The 19,572-nt window shown below is 41.6% G+C and overlaps 1 protein-coding gene across 2 annotated transcripts in view; it reads left to right on the top strand.

Moving 5' to 3' along the window:
• scube1 (signal peptide, CUB domain, EGF-like 1) overlaps positions 1 to 19,572 on the top strand; it is a 221,054-nt gene that overhangs the window by 6,664 nt on the left and 194,818 nt on the right. For both annotated transcript variants that reach the window (XM_049567062.1, XM_049567060.1), the window contains exon 2: positions 1,450 to 1,572. In XM_049567062.1, coding sequence (XP_049423019.1) covers positions 1,450 to 1,572 — 123 coding nt within the window. The remainder of the gene's footprint in view (positions 1 to 1,449; positions 1,573 to 19,572) is intronic.

Raw genomic sequence — 19,572 nt, 5'->3', positions numbered from 1 at the left:
AGACCATATTAATAATATAACAAAAACAGCATATTTTCACCTACGCAATATTGTCAAAATTCGTCCCATTCTCTCCATGACTGATGCAGAAACACTGGTTCACGCTTTTGTCTCATCCCGATTAGATTATAGCAATACACTTTCTCCATCTTACCAAATTCAACCATTAGGAAACTACATCTCATTCAGAATACTGCTGCCAGGATATTAACCAGAACCAGAACCAGAAAATTTGACCATATCACCCCTGTTCTCATTTCATTACACTGGCTCCCTGTACACACTAGATCGGACTTCAAGATTCTGCTTTTAACTTATAAAATACTACACGAACGTGCACCATCCCACTTATCATCTCTACTTATTCCGCGTTTATCAATCAGGCCTCCACAATCCCATAATGTCGGTCTCCTATCATCCCCAAAATTAATAAATCATCAGCAGGTGGTAGAGCCTTCTCATACTGAGCCCCTCTCCTCTGGAACCGCCTTCCCCAAAACACACCTTTTTGCATCTGCCTTTAACATCACATAGTCTCTGTCCTTACATACTACATCATGGTTATCTACTACTCAGTCATTGTGTGCATCAATTTATGTTTAGTTTTTTTTATATATACAGTGCCAATGTTATTTTTGTATTTGCTTTCTTTTCTTTTCATTTTGTTTTGTTTGTTTATTTTATTCTACATAGTCATTTCACTTGTTTTTATACATTTTATTTGTTGTGTTATTTGTAAGTTGCTCACATGTTTTTATGTACAGCACATTGAAGCATTTTTGTGATTTTAGACTATAATAAATTTTGACTTGACTTGACTTGCAAAAGCCACATACAGCTAGCAAATGGATTGGGGTTTCAAAGGGTTTTGTGAGCTCCTCCACAGCTAAGGTGAAGTCAGGCTTCACCTCTCAGGCAGGGATTATCAAATTATATTTTCCTTTTTTTCAGTAAAAGTTGAATCACACAGTCTGTTACTCAGTGTGTTTTCATGACATTAGAGAATATATTGTGTTAATCTGACGAACCCCCCTCCCCCAGCACTATTTTACAAGGACACCATCACTGCATCCTGGGCTTAGCATCTGCCCAAGATGATTGTGATTGGTTTAATGAAATACAAACAACCCAGACTGTTCTTCCCCCTATAGCAAATTGATAATGTGTGCACTGACACATTCAGTGCTGTGGAGATAGATCTGGCTATGCAAGACTAGTTTTACACATTACGCAGCCAAGTGAGTGTGACCCACTGTCACCGATTCCATAAGTCAATAAGTTAAGTTCAGTTAGTTAATATATGTATTTAATATACTTAAGGTCAGTATGGGCACTCATACTCATCTGTCATATTAGAATGGTGCTTTCCTAGTCATACCCAACATCAGGGCTCGTTGACTCCAGTGGGACTCATGTCTAATTGGGTATTCATATATTGTGTTGGCGCAGATGCAGACGAGTGCGCAGAGGGTTCGGACGACTGCCACATCGACGCCCTCTGCCAGAACACACCCAAGTCCTATAACTGTATATGCAAACCGGGCTACAAGGGAGATGGCAAGCAGTGTGAAGGTGAGTTCACCCCTCGTTCATCCCTTCTCTTCATCTCATCTTCATCTTTCTGGCTTGATTAATTCTTTGTACTCAAAAAAGGTCTTGGCTGATCCAAGTGCAAGTACATTCAGTGACTACAGGCTGAATGTTCAGTTTAGTCAGTAAGTTGATGACAGGCCAAAATGATGCTGTTGGGTTTGTGTGGTGTGTGTTCCATTCTGTAACACCACTGTACAGCCGCGAATCGACTGAATGTTCCCAAAACACTTACTGAGTGATGCGTCTTCTCTCTAGCTGATCACTTCAGTTTTAGGAGTGGCATTGTCTTGGTTAAAGTTTGAATTGCATCTGATGTTGGTTTCTGAACTTAATTAATCAGGAACTTCAGTATTTGGAACACGAAAATTTTGAAAAAATTAGTAGGCTACAGCTGCTATTTCAGCATATCAGATACATATTTTATCAACGTTTTGGTAAATATAGGTATGGGTATTGGACTCTGAATTAGCAAATATCCAATATGAACTCAAATGGATAGAGGCCTAAACAACTTTATCGGGCTATCCCAAGTAGCAACAGTCAGCGTTTCCTCTCAGATAAAATCATATGTGAATGGGAGGTGAAATGTAAGGCACACTTTGATGTCAGGTGCAAATTTAAAGCTTCCATCTGTAGGATTTAGTGGCATCTATTGGCAGTAATGGGATATAATATTAATAACAATGTTTTATTCTGCCCCTGTGCCAGTGATAGCCGTGGCAGGAGGCGTTATGTTTTCAGGTTGTCCGTTTGTCTGTCCCATTCTTGTGAACACGTTGAGGGATGGTCTTCAAATTGGGCGCAAATGTCCATTTGGACTCAAGGATGAAATGATCAGATTTTGGTGGTCAAAAGTCAAGGTCACTGTGACCTGGTCTGTCAAATTTCTCACGAATGCGACGTTTTAAGAACCTTGAGGGAATTTCCTCAAATTTGGCACAAATGTCCACATGGACTCAAGAATGAACTGATTAGAATTTTATTGTCAAAGGTCAAGGTCACTACGACCTTGCGTCCATCTAATTCTTATGAATACAGTATCTCAAGAAGGCCTGAAGGGAATTTCCTCAAATTTTGCACAAATGTCCACTTGGACTCAAGGATGAACTGAATAGAATTTGGTGGTCAGTGGTTAAAGATTATGGTCACTGCGACATTATAATATTCTGCAAAAGCACTTTGCCGGGCATTATTCAACATCATATTTCAGGAACAGAAGGGGAGACATTTGGTCGGATACTGAATTGGTGACACTAATCTTGGGTGTCTACCTTGAAACTGTGCTGATTCTAGAGATCTTCTGTGCTGTGATCTTCTGGCAAGATGTGTCTGAAGCATCCATGTTTTAGAATATGTAGCTTCTTTGCAGAGACAGCAATAACTGAACCATTGTTAAATGTCATGGCTACATATTAGCCTGGACAAACGTGAAGTAAACTGCAACTTCAACTTGACTGGTTTGCAGAGGCATACACTGCCAGGTGGTACAGTAATTCTAGTTAGTGTTTAATCACCTGAAAATAAGAATCGTCATGTTTTCATCACCTTAGAATGAGCCATTCATATCTACATACAGAGCAGGTCCTCCGCCACAGATTCTGCCATGTTGTTTCTACTGTATGGACAAACCAAACACTGGCTGTATTAGTGTAGCGCCATTATTTTTTCATTGGCAAAGTCATCCTTTTATGTTGGTATGATACAACAACAAAAGTTAAGGGGGCAGAAGTCCAAGTAGGGTGGACAGGAGGGGTGGTGGATGGGTCAGATTGTGTACATCATGTAGGGCTGATAACGCCGCTAGACATAGGAATTGCTGCACATTGCTCAAATAATAGCATAGGCAGTAGGAGCATTGCAAAATGCAGAATTTTGCTGCACAACAGCTGCTACCATAGACAACAAGGTCAGCAACACCTGTAATTTGTTATCCATGTTGAATTAACTACTTGTAGGTAAGGCTGATATTTATTTTCTTCCCAGAAAAGTGTTCTGTGATAGGGGCATGAAGAATCAGGGTGGGACACAACGTTTCGAAGAGGACTCAATCAGGAAGTGAGTGTGGGTGACTGCGTCATCGTTTTCAAAAGTCTGTTTTCATCCAGACTAAGGCCCTGTTTAGACGACTCTAAAACCTAAACGGTTTCTCTAAAAACAGAAGAGTCTGTCCTTTGCGTTTTAAAAAACTTCTGCGTTTATATGACGACGTTATTGAAACGATCCCCGTTCACATGGAGCTGCAAAATCTACTGGAAACACTGTAGTATGCACGCCAGGCCAATGGGTGGCAGTGTAAATTTGCAAAGCAACACCACGGTATGACACCATGCGCCTGCACTGAAGCGCCTTCCTCTACAACGTGGTGATTACAAACCAAAACAAAGAAGACACAATGGCGAAAGCATGCACAGATAACTTTGTCTGGATGGACGACGAGGTGGAGTTGCTACAGTAACAGATCTACACTTCACTTCAAATCAACAGGGTGAGCAGAACAAACAGAGCTCGGCATTGTTGTTGTGACGGTCAGCATGCCTAGTGACTGGAACCATAATGCGCATGTGCGAAAAGTCTCTGTTTTCAGAGGAACTGCATATTGCAAGTTTACATGACAATGGAAATGCTGCCATGGAACCCGTTTTCAAAATGTTGCAGGCACCCAAAACGCCGCTGTCGTGTAAATAATCGGCCACAACGCAACTAAAGTTTACCTTTTTCAGTTGAAATCGTTGTTGTATAAACGGGGCCTGAAACAAAAACCCTGTAGTATTCAAACTAAAACATGGTCAGCAGTGTTTTCAAAGGTCACCGTTTTAGGGGTTCTAATGTGCCAGAGTAGTATGAACAAAAGGTGTAGTCATAACTTTTTAAAACCTACTCATGTGGATGTAGCCTTAAACACATCCAGACTGGATCTAGGTACAAGAAGTTGGCCTCTGATGTAACGGCGAGTTCGACAGCTGTTTCACAACCACCACATACCCCCTCCTCCCACAGGTTCTCCTAATTAACGGGGAGGAAGTGGAGTGAATGAGGGTGTTAGGGTGAGACGGGGGCAGCACCTGGCTGTGCGTTCACACCTCCACTCACTTCTGCCTCAAAGCACACCACAACTCCGTTCACCATGCAGATATGCTCGCCGTCTTTCTCCAATGTGGAACCCTAGCTCACACGCACACACGCACGTGCACACACACACACACACACACACACACACACACACACACACACACACACACACACACACACACTCTTTTACTACTATCTTTGTGAGGACCTTAATTGACATAATGCATTCCCTAGCCACTTACTATATAGGTAGGTTAGGGTTAGGGTAAGGGGTGGTCTTAGGCATCAGCAATCCATCCAAAGCCATTATTCTGCCCCCTCTATCCGCTGTCACCAAGTCACACACTTAAACTGTAAAAGTACATCACCATTTTCTGTGCTGGTCATTAAGTAGCCATTAACAAGAAGTAACAGTAAATAAACAGGTAAATGGACTGCACTTGTATAGCATTTCTTTAGTCCAACCACACAAGGTGCTTTAACACCACGTCACATTCACACGCACATTTACTCGCTGGTGGCAGAGACTATCATACAGGGTGCCACCTGACCTGCTACTCAATAACCATTCACTCACACACACCCACACCAATGGCACAGGTTTGGTATCTTGCCCCCGGATACTTAGACATGTGGGCTGGAGGAGCCAGACATCGAACTGCCGACTTTCCGATCAGTGGACAACCCGCTCCACCTTCTGAGCCACAGCCACCCCGTAATCTTACCTTATAACAGGGGTTGCTCTCTCATCAGGTAATTCTAAGTGCTATATTGTAGGCAGTTGGACTTGCTTGAGTTTCTTGAAGGCCTGCGACTCCCCATCAGTCAGTTAGAACTTAAGATGCCCTCTAGGATAAGATGCGTAACGTCTCCTTGAAACTAATGCAAGTCCAGTTGCCTACGATATAGCACTTAGAATTACCATGACCTGGATGATGGAGAATCTTCACCAACTTATGTTAAGCACGTTAAGCAACATGCATTCACTTGTCATGTGCTTGTAGTTCATTGGTTCATGCTTTTTCTCATGTATGGATATTTTTGTTTTTAATACTTCACCTGCAAAATGACTATTTCTATATCTATTACTCACCACGTGTTACCTTGAATTCATGAAGAAAACTTTGTTTTTTTTTCACGTCTCCATGGTGAACAGGGAATCCAAAAAAGGTGAACATTCTTTATGAACTGAAATAAATGTTGACCACATTTACTAACAGCAAAACTACATCAAAACATCTGTTTACAAGCTCTCACACAACTCCAGCACTTCCCAAACACATGCATTTTGGCTAAAACAATAGAGTTTAAAACACTTCCACCTACGAGTAGTGCGCCTTGAGCACGCCTAAACACACATGTGTGTACGAGTTCACTACTCTGCTATGCATGTGACTGTTGTACTGACCTGATTTAAACATTTCAGCGAAAATGCATATGTTCGGAAATTACCGCTGTGTGATCTTTGTCATGAGTGTGGGCTTGAGTGTCTCTACATCAGAGGGTGCATGTGGGGATGTTCAAAGAACTTGCCTTGACAAGGTATAATCATAAATGAGTGCAGGAACTTTATTTCAAACCAAAATTACTAATTATGTCTGTTAAAAACTGTATTTATATGAAAAATATGTTGTGTATCATCTATCTAAAAGCCTGCATTCTCTCTGTGCACAGTTTGACTCTGGGATACTACCAGTACATATTACAGTAAATGTTGACCACCTTTAACAGCAGCAAAACTGTATCAAAACATCCATTTACAAACTCTCACAAAACTGGTGCAATATAATCCCAGTTTCATTTATCCAGTTGTATGCTCAGTATGAATGAGTGAATGAATAAATGAATTGTTTATTTTCATGTCTGGCTGTTTCAACACGGCCCACCCCATATGGGATAATTCAAATATGTTTAAAGAAAAAGTTAGATATTGCAAATTTATGGTTATCAAAAGCCATTTAATTATTTCGGTATCCTGGGACATGCCTACCGGTTTCACTCTCTCCTTCACCAAGCTCACAGTAATGACATAATCTGTTTCAGTTCCAGTATATCAACCAGGTTCAATATGCAGCGATAGTATCTCAGAGTAAAACTGCACAGGGAGAATGCAGGCTCTTAGACAGATGATACAGATGATGTTTTTCCACATTAATTCACTGTTTCAAACAGACAGCATGTTCATAATTTTGGATTGTGATGAATTTCCTGCACTCATTTATTTTTATACCTTGTCATGGCAAGTTCTTTGAACATCCCCACACCCAACATCTGTCTGTGGCTGTAGAGATGCCCAAGCCCATGCTCATGAAAAAGATCACACAGCAATAATTTCCAAACATATACAGTACGTTTTTGCTACAATGTATAAATCAGGTCAGTACAAACATATGCATAGCAGAGTAGCGTGTCTGGGTACATGCTCAGGGCAAGCTACCCCTAGGCGGAAGTGTTTATACACAAACAACATGGCAGCGAGCGGGGAAGAACTCATTCTCAAGAAAGTGAACGAATTCTTCAGCGCTTTTGTGTGCACACCTGTGTCTGTGTTTGTGTGAGTGTGCTCACCTGTGTGTGTGTGTGTTCGCGCATCAGGGCTGAACTGTGCGTGACACAGAGAGCAGAGGAGGATTTTAGACGCGCACCGTGTAGGGACATAAATGACATGCCGTTATGTCAATAAGATAAATAAGTGTTACCAACGCCAAGCTGGCAGACCCCCGAACCGTAGTAAAGTGACCTCTGAAGACCATTAGCTCCTTTAGCTTGTGTTAGCTTGTTGTGGCAACAACACATAAACAACGGGACTTTGTCTGCGTTAAAGAACAGCACTTTATTTTCAGCACTGTAGGGATGATGCACAGCCTCTCTCATCAGTGTCTGACTTTTACATAGAGGGAAATAACTCAAAAACAGCATGCAGAACTGCGTAGGCTTCTTCACTGTGGCTGCTCGATGTAAACAACATAGCACATGCCTCACTTTTTTCCTGGGGTGCATCCGTCTGACGTCACACACCACACCCGGCGCACTAACGTCTCATACCTCCTACATCAACTACACACATACACATCCATACACAGCTCCACACACACACACACAAGCCACACACATCAGGCTCAGCCTGTAACATAAGGCTATTTAGTTTGTTTAATAAAAGGACAAGGTATAGACCTGTTCTATAGGAAAGGTAACCTTAAATGACTTCTGTTGTGATCCAATACAATGGTAGGGGAAACACTGCCGTATGATAAGAAAGGGTTCCGGTGGAAAGCGATCACAGATGCAGTCGCCATGTATATTGCAAGAGATATGGTGCCCATATATAGGCTACCGTGGAAAAGCTGGGGTTTATTCACATGCTGAAAGTTTTGGACCCCACGTATGTGCTACCAGGCTGCAAATATTTTTTTATTTTTTTAACTAGGAGGGGAAAAGATCGATTTAAATCGTGAATCCGATTTTTTTTTTTAAAAATCTGAGATTTTTTTTTTGGCCATATCGCCCAGCCCTAGTACCCACAATGGTTTATTATATTGGGAGCTTTTGTTTTCCATATACTAACACTCATGGTTAAACTTTTGTAAATCACTAAGGTTTTAATTTCTATTTGCCAGTGCTGTAGTGAGTGCATTTTTGTCTGTGGAAAAACCCCAGGAGGATGTTCTGTTTTTTGGAAGACATGCTTAATGAGAGATTGCGTTGACTTATAGAAGCAAGTGGAACTGAGGCTAGCCCAGATGTGACATCATGACTCATGAAAAATAATATGTTGATCTACTCAGAAGCTAGCTGTCTTCTTTCTACCATCTGCGTGCGTTGGTATCTCAGGATGGCATCATTTTTAATTAAACTGACCCTTTACATGTGAATGGTCATTGACTGTGTAATTATGCAGCTCTGTTGTCTTTTCTCTTTGCCATATGGTATGTGATTTATCACACTGGACAGTCAGATACACACACACACACACACACACACACACACACACACACACACACACACACACTAAAGGAGGCATCCTGAATAATAACAGTTCCTGTGTCCTCTGAGAGGAGACAGCAGGTTTGGGCTTTTCAGGAACATGACCTTCCTCCCATAAAGCTGCTGTCTGAGCAGACCTGTTCTGCCAACCACTTTTTATTACATCACTGTGTTTGTGTGTGTGTGTGTGTGTGTGTGTGTGTGTGTGTGTGTGTGTGTGTGTGTGTGTGTGAGAAACATGCTTTACAGCACACTTTGCCTCCTGATTGTATACTGAGATCTATCGAACTCCCCTCAGTGATGAGGCAACAGCTCGTGACAGGGACGTCAAATGAAGACAGATGGTGGATGGGAGTTGACCCCTGACCCTGGTGATTAGATATGGCTGCTGTAATTGGCTGGCTGTGTTTTCCATCAACAGGCATTACAGGCCACTTTGCCGGCCAGCACCATTAGAGGCTCTGCTATTCCTGGAAGCACCTGGAAGCAGCAGAGCGCCTGTGCTTGCTCTCTCCATCCCTCAGGTCTTCTTTACTTCTTTATTATCAGCAGTCATACTGTACCATGTCAGGAAAGACTCACTCAACGGTCCAGTAAAAAACTACGGTGGGAGAAATTGGATAAAAATGAGGGTTCATCATAGACATTTTACTCCACAGTCCTCACAAGTAAATTGGCTCAGGTATGTATGATCTTTACACACTGATATCTCTCATTTGTCATCATATCAGACTTTTCTGTCTAGAACACTGTTATTTATTCAGAGACCCCCAAATGCACCCTAAATACTTCATATCATTGGATGCAATGAGCTGTTTTTATTGTGAGGCTAGAATGTTCTAACATCTAGTCCCCTCTGTGTGGATTGGCAGTTGCGGCTGGCAGAGAGGCGAGTAGCAATAAGTGTAGGGTCAATAGTAACTAAACTGAAAATATAATAAAACATTGTGTCCTCATACAACAATTCATATGATATCCAGCAAATTAGCACCCTATAAATTGCACTGTCACATTTGGCTAGGCTAAGACAAATGAAGTTACGTAGGGTAGATCTAGGAAAAGAAACATGTTTAGGCGTCGTCATGTTTTGTACTTAATATAAAGATACATAGGTTAGATTTTGGACACTGAATTTTAACACAAATTTACATAGGTTAAGTTAGGGCTGGGCGATACGGCCAAAAAAAAAAATCTCCGATTTTTTCACAAAAAATCCGATTCACGATTTAAATCGATTTTTTCCCCTCCTAGTTAAAAACAATATATATATTTGCAGCCTGGTAGCACATACGTGGGGTCCAAAACTTTCAGCATGGGAATAAACCCCAGCTTTTCCACGGTAGCCTATATATGGGCACCATATCTCTTGCAATATACATGCCGACTACATCTGTGATCGCTTTCCACCGGAACCCTTTTCTTATCATACGGCAGTGTTTCCCCCACCATTGTATTGGATCACAACAGAAGTCATTTAAGGTTACCTTTCCTATAGAACAGGTCTATACCTTGTCCTTTTATTAAACAAACTAAATAGCCTTATGTTACAGGCTGAGCCTGATGTGTGTGGCTTGTGTGTGTGTGTGTGTGTGTGTGTGTGTGTGTGTTGTGTGTGTGGAGCTGTGTATGGATGTGTATGTGTGTAGTTGATGTAGGAGGTATGAGACGTTAGTGCGCCGGGTGTGGTGTGTGACGTCAGACGGATGCGCCCCAGGAAGAAAGTGAGGCATGTGCTATGTTATTCACATCAAGCAGCCACAGTGAAGAAGCCTATGCAGTTCTGCATGCTGTTTTTGAGTTATTTCCCTCTATGTAAAAGTCAGACACTGATGAGAGAGGCTGTGCATCATCCCTGTAGTGCTGAAAATAAAGTGCTGTTCTTTAACGCAGACAAAGTCCCGTTGTTTATGTGTTGTTGCCACAACGAGCTAACACAAGCTAAAGGGGCTAATAGTCTTCAGAGGTCCCTTTACTATGGTTCGGGGGTCTGCCAGCTTGGCGTTGGTAACACTTATTTATCTTATTGACACAACGGCATGTCATTTATGTCCCTACACAGTAAGCGTCTAAAATCCTCTTCTGCTCCGCGCGGCGGAGTTCAGCCCTGATGCGCACGCACACACACACACACACACACACACACACACACACACACACACACAGGTGTGCACACAAAAGCGCAGAAGAACTTGTTCACTTTCTTGAGAACGAGTTCTTCCCCGCTCGCTGCCATGTTTGTGTATCAAGCGCGTGGGGGGGGGGAGTGAGCCCACTCTGAACTACGAGAGCCCAGCGTGAAGCGGCGGTGGTGGATTTCAAATAGAAACTCGATTTTCATTAAAACAAATCGGCCTAAACTACAAATTCGAATTAATTGATAAAATCGATTTATCGCCCAGCCCTAGGTTAAGTCTAGGAAAATAAAGTTATGTAGTTTTGGTTTAGAAAAAGAAACATAGCTGGGCATTTTCATGTTACAAAATGCAAAGTTACATTGGATAGGTTGAGGAAAATATGTCATGTAGGTTTGGTTTAGGAAAGTAAAGTTACGTAGGTTAGGTTTTGGAAAATAATGTCATGTAGGTTAGATTTACGATAGTGAAGTTATGTAGGTTAGATTTAGGAAAACAAAGTTATATAGGTTAAGTTTAGGAAAGTAAAGTTAAGTAGGTTAGGTTTAGGAAAATAACGTTACGTTGCTTAGGTTTAGGAAAGTAAAATTACATAAGTTAGATTTAAGAAACAAAAGTTATGTAGGTTAGGTTTAGGAAAGTAAAGTTGCTTAGGTAGGTTTAAGGAAAATAAAGTTATGTAGGTTAGGTTTAGGCAAGTGAAGTTAAGTGGGATAAGGTTTAGGAAAAGAAAGATTGTTGAGCGTCATGTTTCATACTTTACATAAAGTTACATAGGTTAAGTTTGGATACTAAATTTACGTAGGTTAGATTTAGGAAAAGAAACCTAGCTGGGTGACCATGTAGCTACCTTAAGATAACTCAAAGTTCACTTGGTTTCACACAGGACACAAATACCAGTCTCCTGGGGGAAGTCTTGTGTTTGTTTGACCCATCTATCATCTCAACCTGCCTCCTTACGTAGACTTTTTACTTTTAATACTTCCTTTACACCTAGCAGTGCTTTGGTCATTTGTTCTTAGCCCTGCCGATTAGGTAGGTTACATATGGACAACTTGCCTATGCTGACATGGTTAATGTATGGAATCTAGTGCATTACTTATCATAGGTAAACATATGAACAATGCTAGAGAACAGCCTGCATTAAAAGTAATTAGCTTGGTGAGTTGTCACTGTACCAGCCTGATAACACAAACCTTATCATTTTTAAGTTTTCAATTCACCACTGAGATTACGGCTAGGAGATGTCTACCAAATTGGCACATCATGATGTCCACAGTAAAATATTGTGATGGATGATGATATAATTATTAGGTGTGTGTGTGTGTATATATGTGTGTGTGTGTGTATATATATATATATATATATATATATATATATATATATATATATATGTCAGATATTAATTACTATTTTTATTTTTTGCACATTTTAGCCCATACACAGCCCATCAACACCCCCATCCTTTTCTTTCTTTTCTTTTCTATATCTGATTATAGAAAATATATAAATGTAAATACTAGTCCAAGTCTGCAGCCATGGTTCTCTGCTGGAAAGCAATAGATTGCCCACTCTTGGTTGGGAGAGAGCTATTGCCCCAAGAGAAGAAGTTCAAGTATCTCAGTGTCTTGTTCATGAGTGAGGGTAAAATAAAACATGAGATGGATAGGCGGTGTGGCGCAGCATCTGCAGTGATATGGGCGCTGTGCCCGACTGTGCCGGACTGTCCTGATGAAGAGGGAGCGGAGCCAGGAGGCAAAGCTTTTGATTTACTGGTCTATCTACACCCCAACCCTCACCTATGGTCATGAGCGTTGGGTAGTGATCGAAAGAATGAGATGCGAATACAAGCAGCCAGATACAATACGTTTATTTTATAGGATGGCTGGACTCAGCCTTAGAAATAGGGGGAGAACCTCAAACATCAGGAGGGGTCTCGGAGTAGTAGGGACCTCAGTTAGTTTTCTGGACACATTTAATTGGAAGGAGGCCCCAGGTTAGACCCAGAACTCACTTGAGGGACTATATAGCTCACCTAGCCTGGGGAGGCCTTGGGATCCCCCAGAAGGAGCTGGAAAGCATCACTGGGGAGAGGGACATCTGGAGTACATTGCTCAGCCTGCTGCCCCCACAACATGGCCTTGAATAAGCCGATGAAACTGATATGATACATGTGTAACTATGTATCTATATATATCAGTGTTTGGGAAAAAAAAACAGCAGTCATCCCAGATGTGGGCAGATATTGATCAGTGATGGTGGCAAATCTTTACGACAGGTGAAAAAAAGGTACCACTTCACCCACTTTTAGTTGTACTCACAAAATCAATCTGCGCACTGCTGATAAATTAGAAATGCTGCTCAGTGGTTGATGACTGTCAGCCAACAGCTGAGGAGAAGACTCTTTAACAATGTGGAAGTCTCTTCACACCATCAAATTTAGGTTTCTATGTGGGTGTCTCTGGGTGTATATACTGTATTATTTACAATTGTAAAGCACTAGTCCATACCAATTGAGTGCACATTTGCCCACGTACAGTTTCACATGGTGTGTGTTTGGGATACAGGTCATAGGAAATTGCAGATTAAATAGTCAGCTGAACCCATTAAGAAGAGCAATGTATTCAGACAGAGTTTTTGTGAATTTGATAGTATGATTGCTTTATTGAAAGTACAGTAGTACCATTGCCAATAGTGGGATAGTTAGTGGGCTAAAACTGCACATTAGTAGTTGAGGTAGCACGTTGAAAGGCAGATAGTTAAAAATATGTTGTATTGACTTAAGAGTGGGCCGCACTAGTAGAATGACTGACTGACTGACAGAATGACACACTGACAGTTTCCGTGATTATGTACAGCATACCATACCATGACTTAGTCATACCAAAAATTAGTTAGACCATAATTAAAAGTTTTCCAACTTTTGCCAAGAGGGAACTTATGGTCACTTATTGGTCACTAGATTATGTTCACCGAGTTTCATGCAGATCGGTCAAACTTCCTAAGAAGAGATTGATTTTAACTGCTTTTTAAAAAATTCAAAATGGGGGAAAATCTATATAATCGCAAGTAATGGGTTCTTGAGGCAGAAGTAAAGCAAAGTTTCGTGTCTTTACGACATACAGGGCATGAGATATGCCCATTCAAAATTTGCAATTTCATCGGTTGCTATAGCGCCCCTTTTTGGCCAACTGATGTAATATTGGTTCATTCGCATCCTCCCATTACCCTCTACCACTGTGCCAAATTTCACATGGATTGACCAAGTCAGTGAGGACAAAAATGTGGAACAGACACACCCACACACACACACCCACAGACAGACAGAGTTGTCGTCATTATATAGTAAGATAGACGACACACTGTGGAAACAAATACACCCCTTGGGGGCTCTACTTACCAGTGATCAGTATAAAATCATTGGGACTGTCTGTCTGCATGTTCACCCAGAGGTTCTTCAGATAGCAGGGGAGGCGAAGTATTAATATCCAGCAATCCATCTACACATACATAATTTTTTTTTGCTGCTTATCTGAGACCGGGTTGCCCTCTAGTCTGAGATCTTAATCATATCTCTAAGGATGAGCATAGCCACCCTAGGTTGGAAACTCATTTCAGCCGCTTGTCTTATTGACATCCAGTGCCAGCTGGGGTCGCATTAAATCTTATTTTGTGTTTCCAGAAGATGTAGCAAGATGTTTTTTGACAGACAATCATTTAAATTTTTTGCAAGGGCACTCGGCATCCAGACTCCCACTGCATCACTACAGTCGTTGCATAAAATCGAATGGGGAAACTGTGTTTTGTCTAATGTCTCTCTAAACAAGGCCAGCCTCTGTATGCAGCCGTATCCATCTGCATTGGCAAATATTCAATATCAAAAGACTTGGACCAGGATCAGGGACTTAAACACTTGATTGGGACTTCAAACACATTAGAGGTTGACCTTATGTCCAGTTCTTATGTTGACATTTCCTAATTAAAACTCAAATGTTTATCAGGATTGAAAATCCTGGGAAGTGACGCAGATTTGTTTGCAATGTGTTTTGTCTCTGAGAGGTACAGTGCAGAAACACCACAGCAATAAGAGCTGAGCTCTAAAGAAGTTGCCAAAGAAAGAAACAATGTGAAGTGGTCTGACTTTCCACACACAAAACAAATGCTTACTGTGCTGGGTCAGGCCAAAACCAGATTGTCAAGATCAAAAAGGTTTATGTGGTCAAAATATCATCAGAATCTTGTGACTTAGTAAATCTGGACTTGGTATAATGCACAGATAGTATTTTTTTACTTTCCTTTTTTTGAAGAAAGCAACCTGAATGTGGATCATATTGATGATCACATTATTAACGTGTACCTCAGAGGTTCCAGGGAAATGTTGCCTGTGTGGCTCCACATTGAAAAAACTCTAGCTTGCTCTTGTGCTTTTGTAACGGCTGGGATTCGAGCCCCGGTGACCAAGGGAGATGACCTGTGCTCTGGGCCTCTGCTACACTTAGCCACTACAAATTAGCAGCTCGCAGGCAGCATTGTTCTGCCAGGACTCTGCTGCCTGGTAGTACAGCAGGACTCAGCGGGATCACATCCCAGCCACAGTGAGTTTTACCCAGACTGGTGACCGAGAGTCTTCCATTGCGCTGACCATGGGTGTGTCTGAGTGCTCCCATTAGGACTGTGTCCTAAGGGGAGTCATTTTCTCAAGTGAATACAATCAACTACTGAAACCAGGTCTGGCGTTTATGAACGCTGCCCTCTTTGTAGACTTTTCCACAAGCTGATACTGCCGGCTCGTTATGGAAAAATGTGAACTTTTATCCCTGTGCTGTCAAATGAAGAGTATGTGGGAGGAGCTGTGTATCAGTCAAGCCTGCTTTACTTGTGTGTGTGTGTGAGTGTGTGTGTGTGCATGTGCGTGTGCGTGTGTGTGTGTGTGTGTGTGTGGGACAGTGCCAGATTTGTCTCTCCTGTTTATAGAGAGACCAAGCAGAACTGTAACCGTCTGTTGATAGAGTGTTGGGAACAATTGTTTACCAAGCTAAGAGTTAAAAATTCAAAGGATTATGATGAGACGAATAACTGAAACAAAGAGACATTGCTGTATTTTCAGCGTTCAGGGCAGAAAAACCTCATGAGCTTTGAGAGATAAGCAGGAGATATGACTGCAAAACCCCACCCTAATAATAGTATTAGATGTTAAGTGTTTAAATCTCATAAATGTACTTGGGTCACAATACAATATTATGCCCAATAATATTGTATTATATTGTACAATATATGCCATATGCTAGCAGTATAACGATAAAATATATTACGATTTATTTTCTTTTTGTCCAACTGCAACTTATTTCCCCAAAGGAAAACTTTGTCAACAGATAAGTTTTCAGTCAGTTCATCTGACTCTAATCATTTTTATTGCAGCAAAATGTGATGCAAAGCAGACAGACTGATCAACATTGTCATTAATTAATATAATTTAGTATGTTTACATTTGATTTTTAAAATGTTGATTAATGTACATTGTCCACCAGAGACGGGGACTCGAGTCATTGTGACTTGAACTCGAGTCGACTCGAGTCGCTGTTTTGATGACTTGTGACTTGACTTGACAAAAAATAAAAGACTTGAGACTTGACTCGGACTTGGAAGTTAAAGACTCGGAACTTGACTTGACTTGAGACACGATGACTTGAATGACTTGAGTGTTATTCGCATCATGTTTTCGGTTAGAATATAAAATTAATAAATTAATTTAAAAAATAATGTCGATTACCCGGTAGGAGCACAGGCTGAGAATGGCGTTGTCATGATTGGATCACTACCCTGTCAATCAGTCATGCCCTCTCTACGTACCTTACGTGTTTATTGGAGAAACAGGCCCTCTTATATCAGATAGGCATCAACATGTCAGTGGGAGGGGTCAGCTTTCGGAATTACCATTATTACGGCAAAAGACAAACAGCACAGTGCAAGACATGCAGCATAAACATCTCGGACAGCCAGACAACAACTTCAAACTTGGTTCGTTATTTGAAGAGCCATTCTGCCCAGTAAGCGCTTGTCAATTAGCTAATATTATCTGGTTAGTCGGTAGTTAGATAACGTTAGCTTGATATGATACGGGGGTGGGGTGGGGGGGGGCTGGGTCGATTTGGTGGAACTTGTTTTTTAATTTATTTGCTAACATTAACCCCAGAAAACATGAGCGAACATTCCGACCGGTTCATCAAGACCGGCTGTACGTTTTATGAACGAGCAACACAGGGTTAAATGAGCCAAATGGGTGATTTTGGCCGCTGCTTTGGTTAGTGTGTGTGTGTGTGTGTGTGTGTGTGTGTGTGTGCACGCACGCACACATGGGGGTCATCCCTGCAAAGTAAACATTGCAGCGATGAAGTCAATGTTTACTGACAGTTACTTATATCTTGTCTTTTCACTTTATTAAGATCAGATTCTGCAGGTAAAATTACAATAATAAGGTGACTTGACTTGGACTTGACTTGACCTATTACAGGACTTGACTTGACGTGACATAACCTGTGACTTGACTTGACTTGGCTTGCCCAAGAAAAAATGACTTGGGACTTACTTGAGACTTGAAGGTTAAGACTTGAGACATACTTGAGACTTGCACATATGTGACTTGGTCCCATCTCTGTTGTCCACTATAACAAATAAAGGTAAATGAAATGAAATGAAACCTGTCAGAAATGCGGCATACACCTGACACACTCAACTGTGGTGGAGTGAGGTGAGCCCTCATGTTTGTATTATTCCCAGAGTATTTTATTCTCATATGAAACTCCTTGCAAATCTCATGTCATATCAAATTCCATCTTTCCTTCTGTGTTAACGAACCCAAAATAAGTGCAGATGTTTGATTTAAATGCCGACGGTGCATTTCGGATTCCTTTCTCTGGTGCCTGTATCTTTGTTTTGATGAACTTCCCTGTGAAATGCCACTGACTGAGACCTCTGCTGACCTCACCAGGAAAAAAACACATCTACACCATCTAGTGGACTGAAAATGCAATTCCATCCATCCATCCATCCATCCATCCATCCATTTTAGTCTGCTTATCAAACAAACAAAGACGTCCCTCTCCCCAGTAATGTTTTCCATCTTCTCCTTGGGGACCCCAAGGCCTTCCCAGGCCCAATGAGATATGTAATCCCTTTAGCGTGTTCTGGGTCTGCCTTGGGTCCTCCTACCAATGGGATGTGCCCTGAACACCTCCAACCGGGGTTGCCCAGGAGACATCCTGGTCAGATGCCCTAACCACCCCAACTGGTCCCTTTCGACGCAAAGGAACAGCAGCTCTACTCCAAGCTCCCTCGGGATGTCTGAGCTCCTTACCCTATCTCTAAGGCTGAGCCCAGCCACCCCACGGAGAAAACTCATTTTGGCTGCTTGTATCCGTGATCTCATTTTTTTTGGTCATTACCTAGAGCTCATGATCGTAGGTGAGGATAGGGACATAGATGGACCAGTAAATCAAAAGCTTTGCCTTTCGGCTCAGCTGTCTTCGCAACGATAGCCTGGCGCAGCGCCCGCATCACTGCAGAAGCTGCATCAAACCGCTGATCCACGCTCCATTCTACCCTCAATTGTGAACAAGACCCCAAGATATTTGAACTCCCCGGTTTGAGGCAGTAACTCTCTCCCAACCTGGAAGGGGCAATCCACCGGTTTCCAGCAGAGAACCATGGCCTCAGATTTGGAGGTGCTTACTCTCATCCTGGCCGCTTTACACTCGGCTGCAAACTGCCCCAGTGTATGTTGGAGGTCACAGTGTCATGAAACCAACAGAACCACATCATCTGCGAAAAGCAGAGGTGCAGTTCTAAAGAGCATTATTCTAGTAACAAGTGTTGTATTAAAATGTGTATTTGCTAAAATGAATAATGTATATATTAAAAGATCAATATTTGGTGTGCGTTTATCCATACAATATTGCCACACAAAATATCACAATACTATGCTGTATTGATTTTTTTGCCCTCACCATTAGTAGTGGATAGCAGTTAGTAGCTAACTCAAGGAAGAAGAACAGTAGCTGGTAATATCCACATATTGGGAAAACAATGACATCCTGGAGCTCCTTACCCTCCAAACAGAGGGTGAGATCAGCTGCCATATAACAGAGATGGTAAATTATTTTTATTGCTATGTTATGCCAAACCATCTTTCCTCCCTGGTTAAGATGTGTACATTGCTGTCCTCAAAATAGTGTCCCTTCTCCTTTAGATGTAAGTGGACAGCTGAGTCTTGATCTGAGGAGCTGGCTCTCCTGTGCTGTGCCATGCACTTGTGGAGTGGTTTTGTTTACCCAATGCACAAATCTGTGCAAGGTTAGGAAAAAAAAGTCATGGTTTTCGTTAAAATTAATAGATTTCTGTCAGACTGGGCTTTCTGAGAGAAAGGGCAACTCCAGATAATGTTTGGACAATCAGGCCGAGACTTTTACAGAATTCATTTGAGAAAACAGCTGTAGACAAAGTGCTATGTGTCCTCATACAACGGTTTATATCCTATCTTATGAATTAGTGCCCAACAAATGATGTTACACACCTAACATAAAACTATGTACTTAAGGTTAAGTTATGTAGGTTAGATTTGGTCGAGTAAAGTTGCATAGGCTAGGATTAGGAGAAGAAACATTGTGACAACCTACCTTAAAATAACTCAAAGGTTACTTGGTTTCACATGGTTTTGAACATTGGTCCCTGTGGGGGAAAGTCCTGTGTTTTGTGACCCATCCCCCACCCCAAGCTGCCTTCTTAGGCAGACCACCTT

This window comes from Epinephelus fuscoguttatus, linkage group LG22, assembly GCF_011397635.1.
Source record: "Epinephelus fuscoguttatus linkage group LG22, E.fuscoguttatus.final_Chr_v1".
Lineage (NCBI taxonomy): Eukaryota > Metazoa > Chordata > Actinopteri > Perciformes > Serranidae > Epinephelus > Epinephelus fuscoguttatus.
Note: the sequence above shows the minus strand (reverse complement) of the source record. Positions and strands in the feature narration are given on the sequence as shown.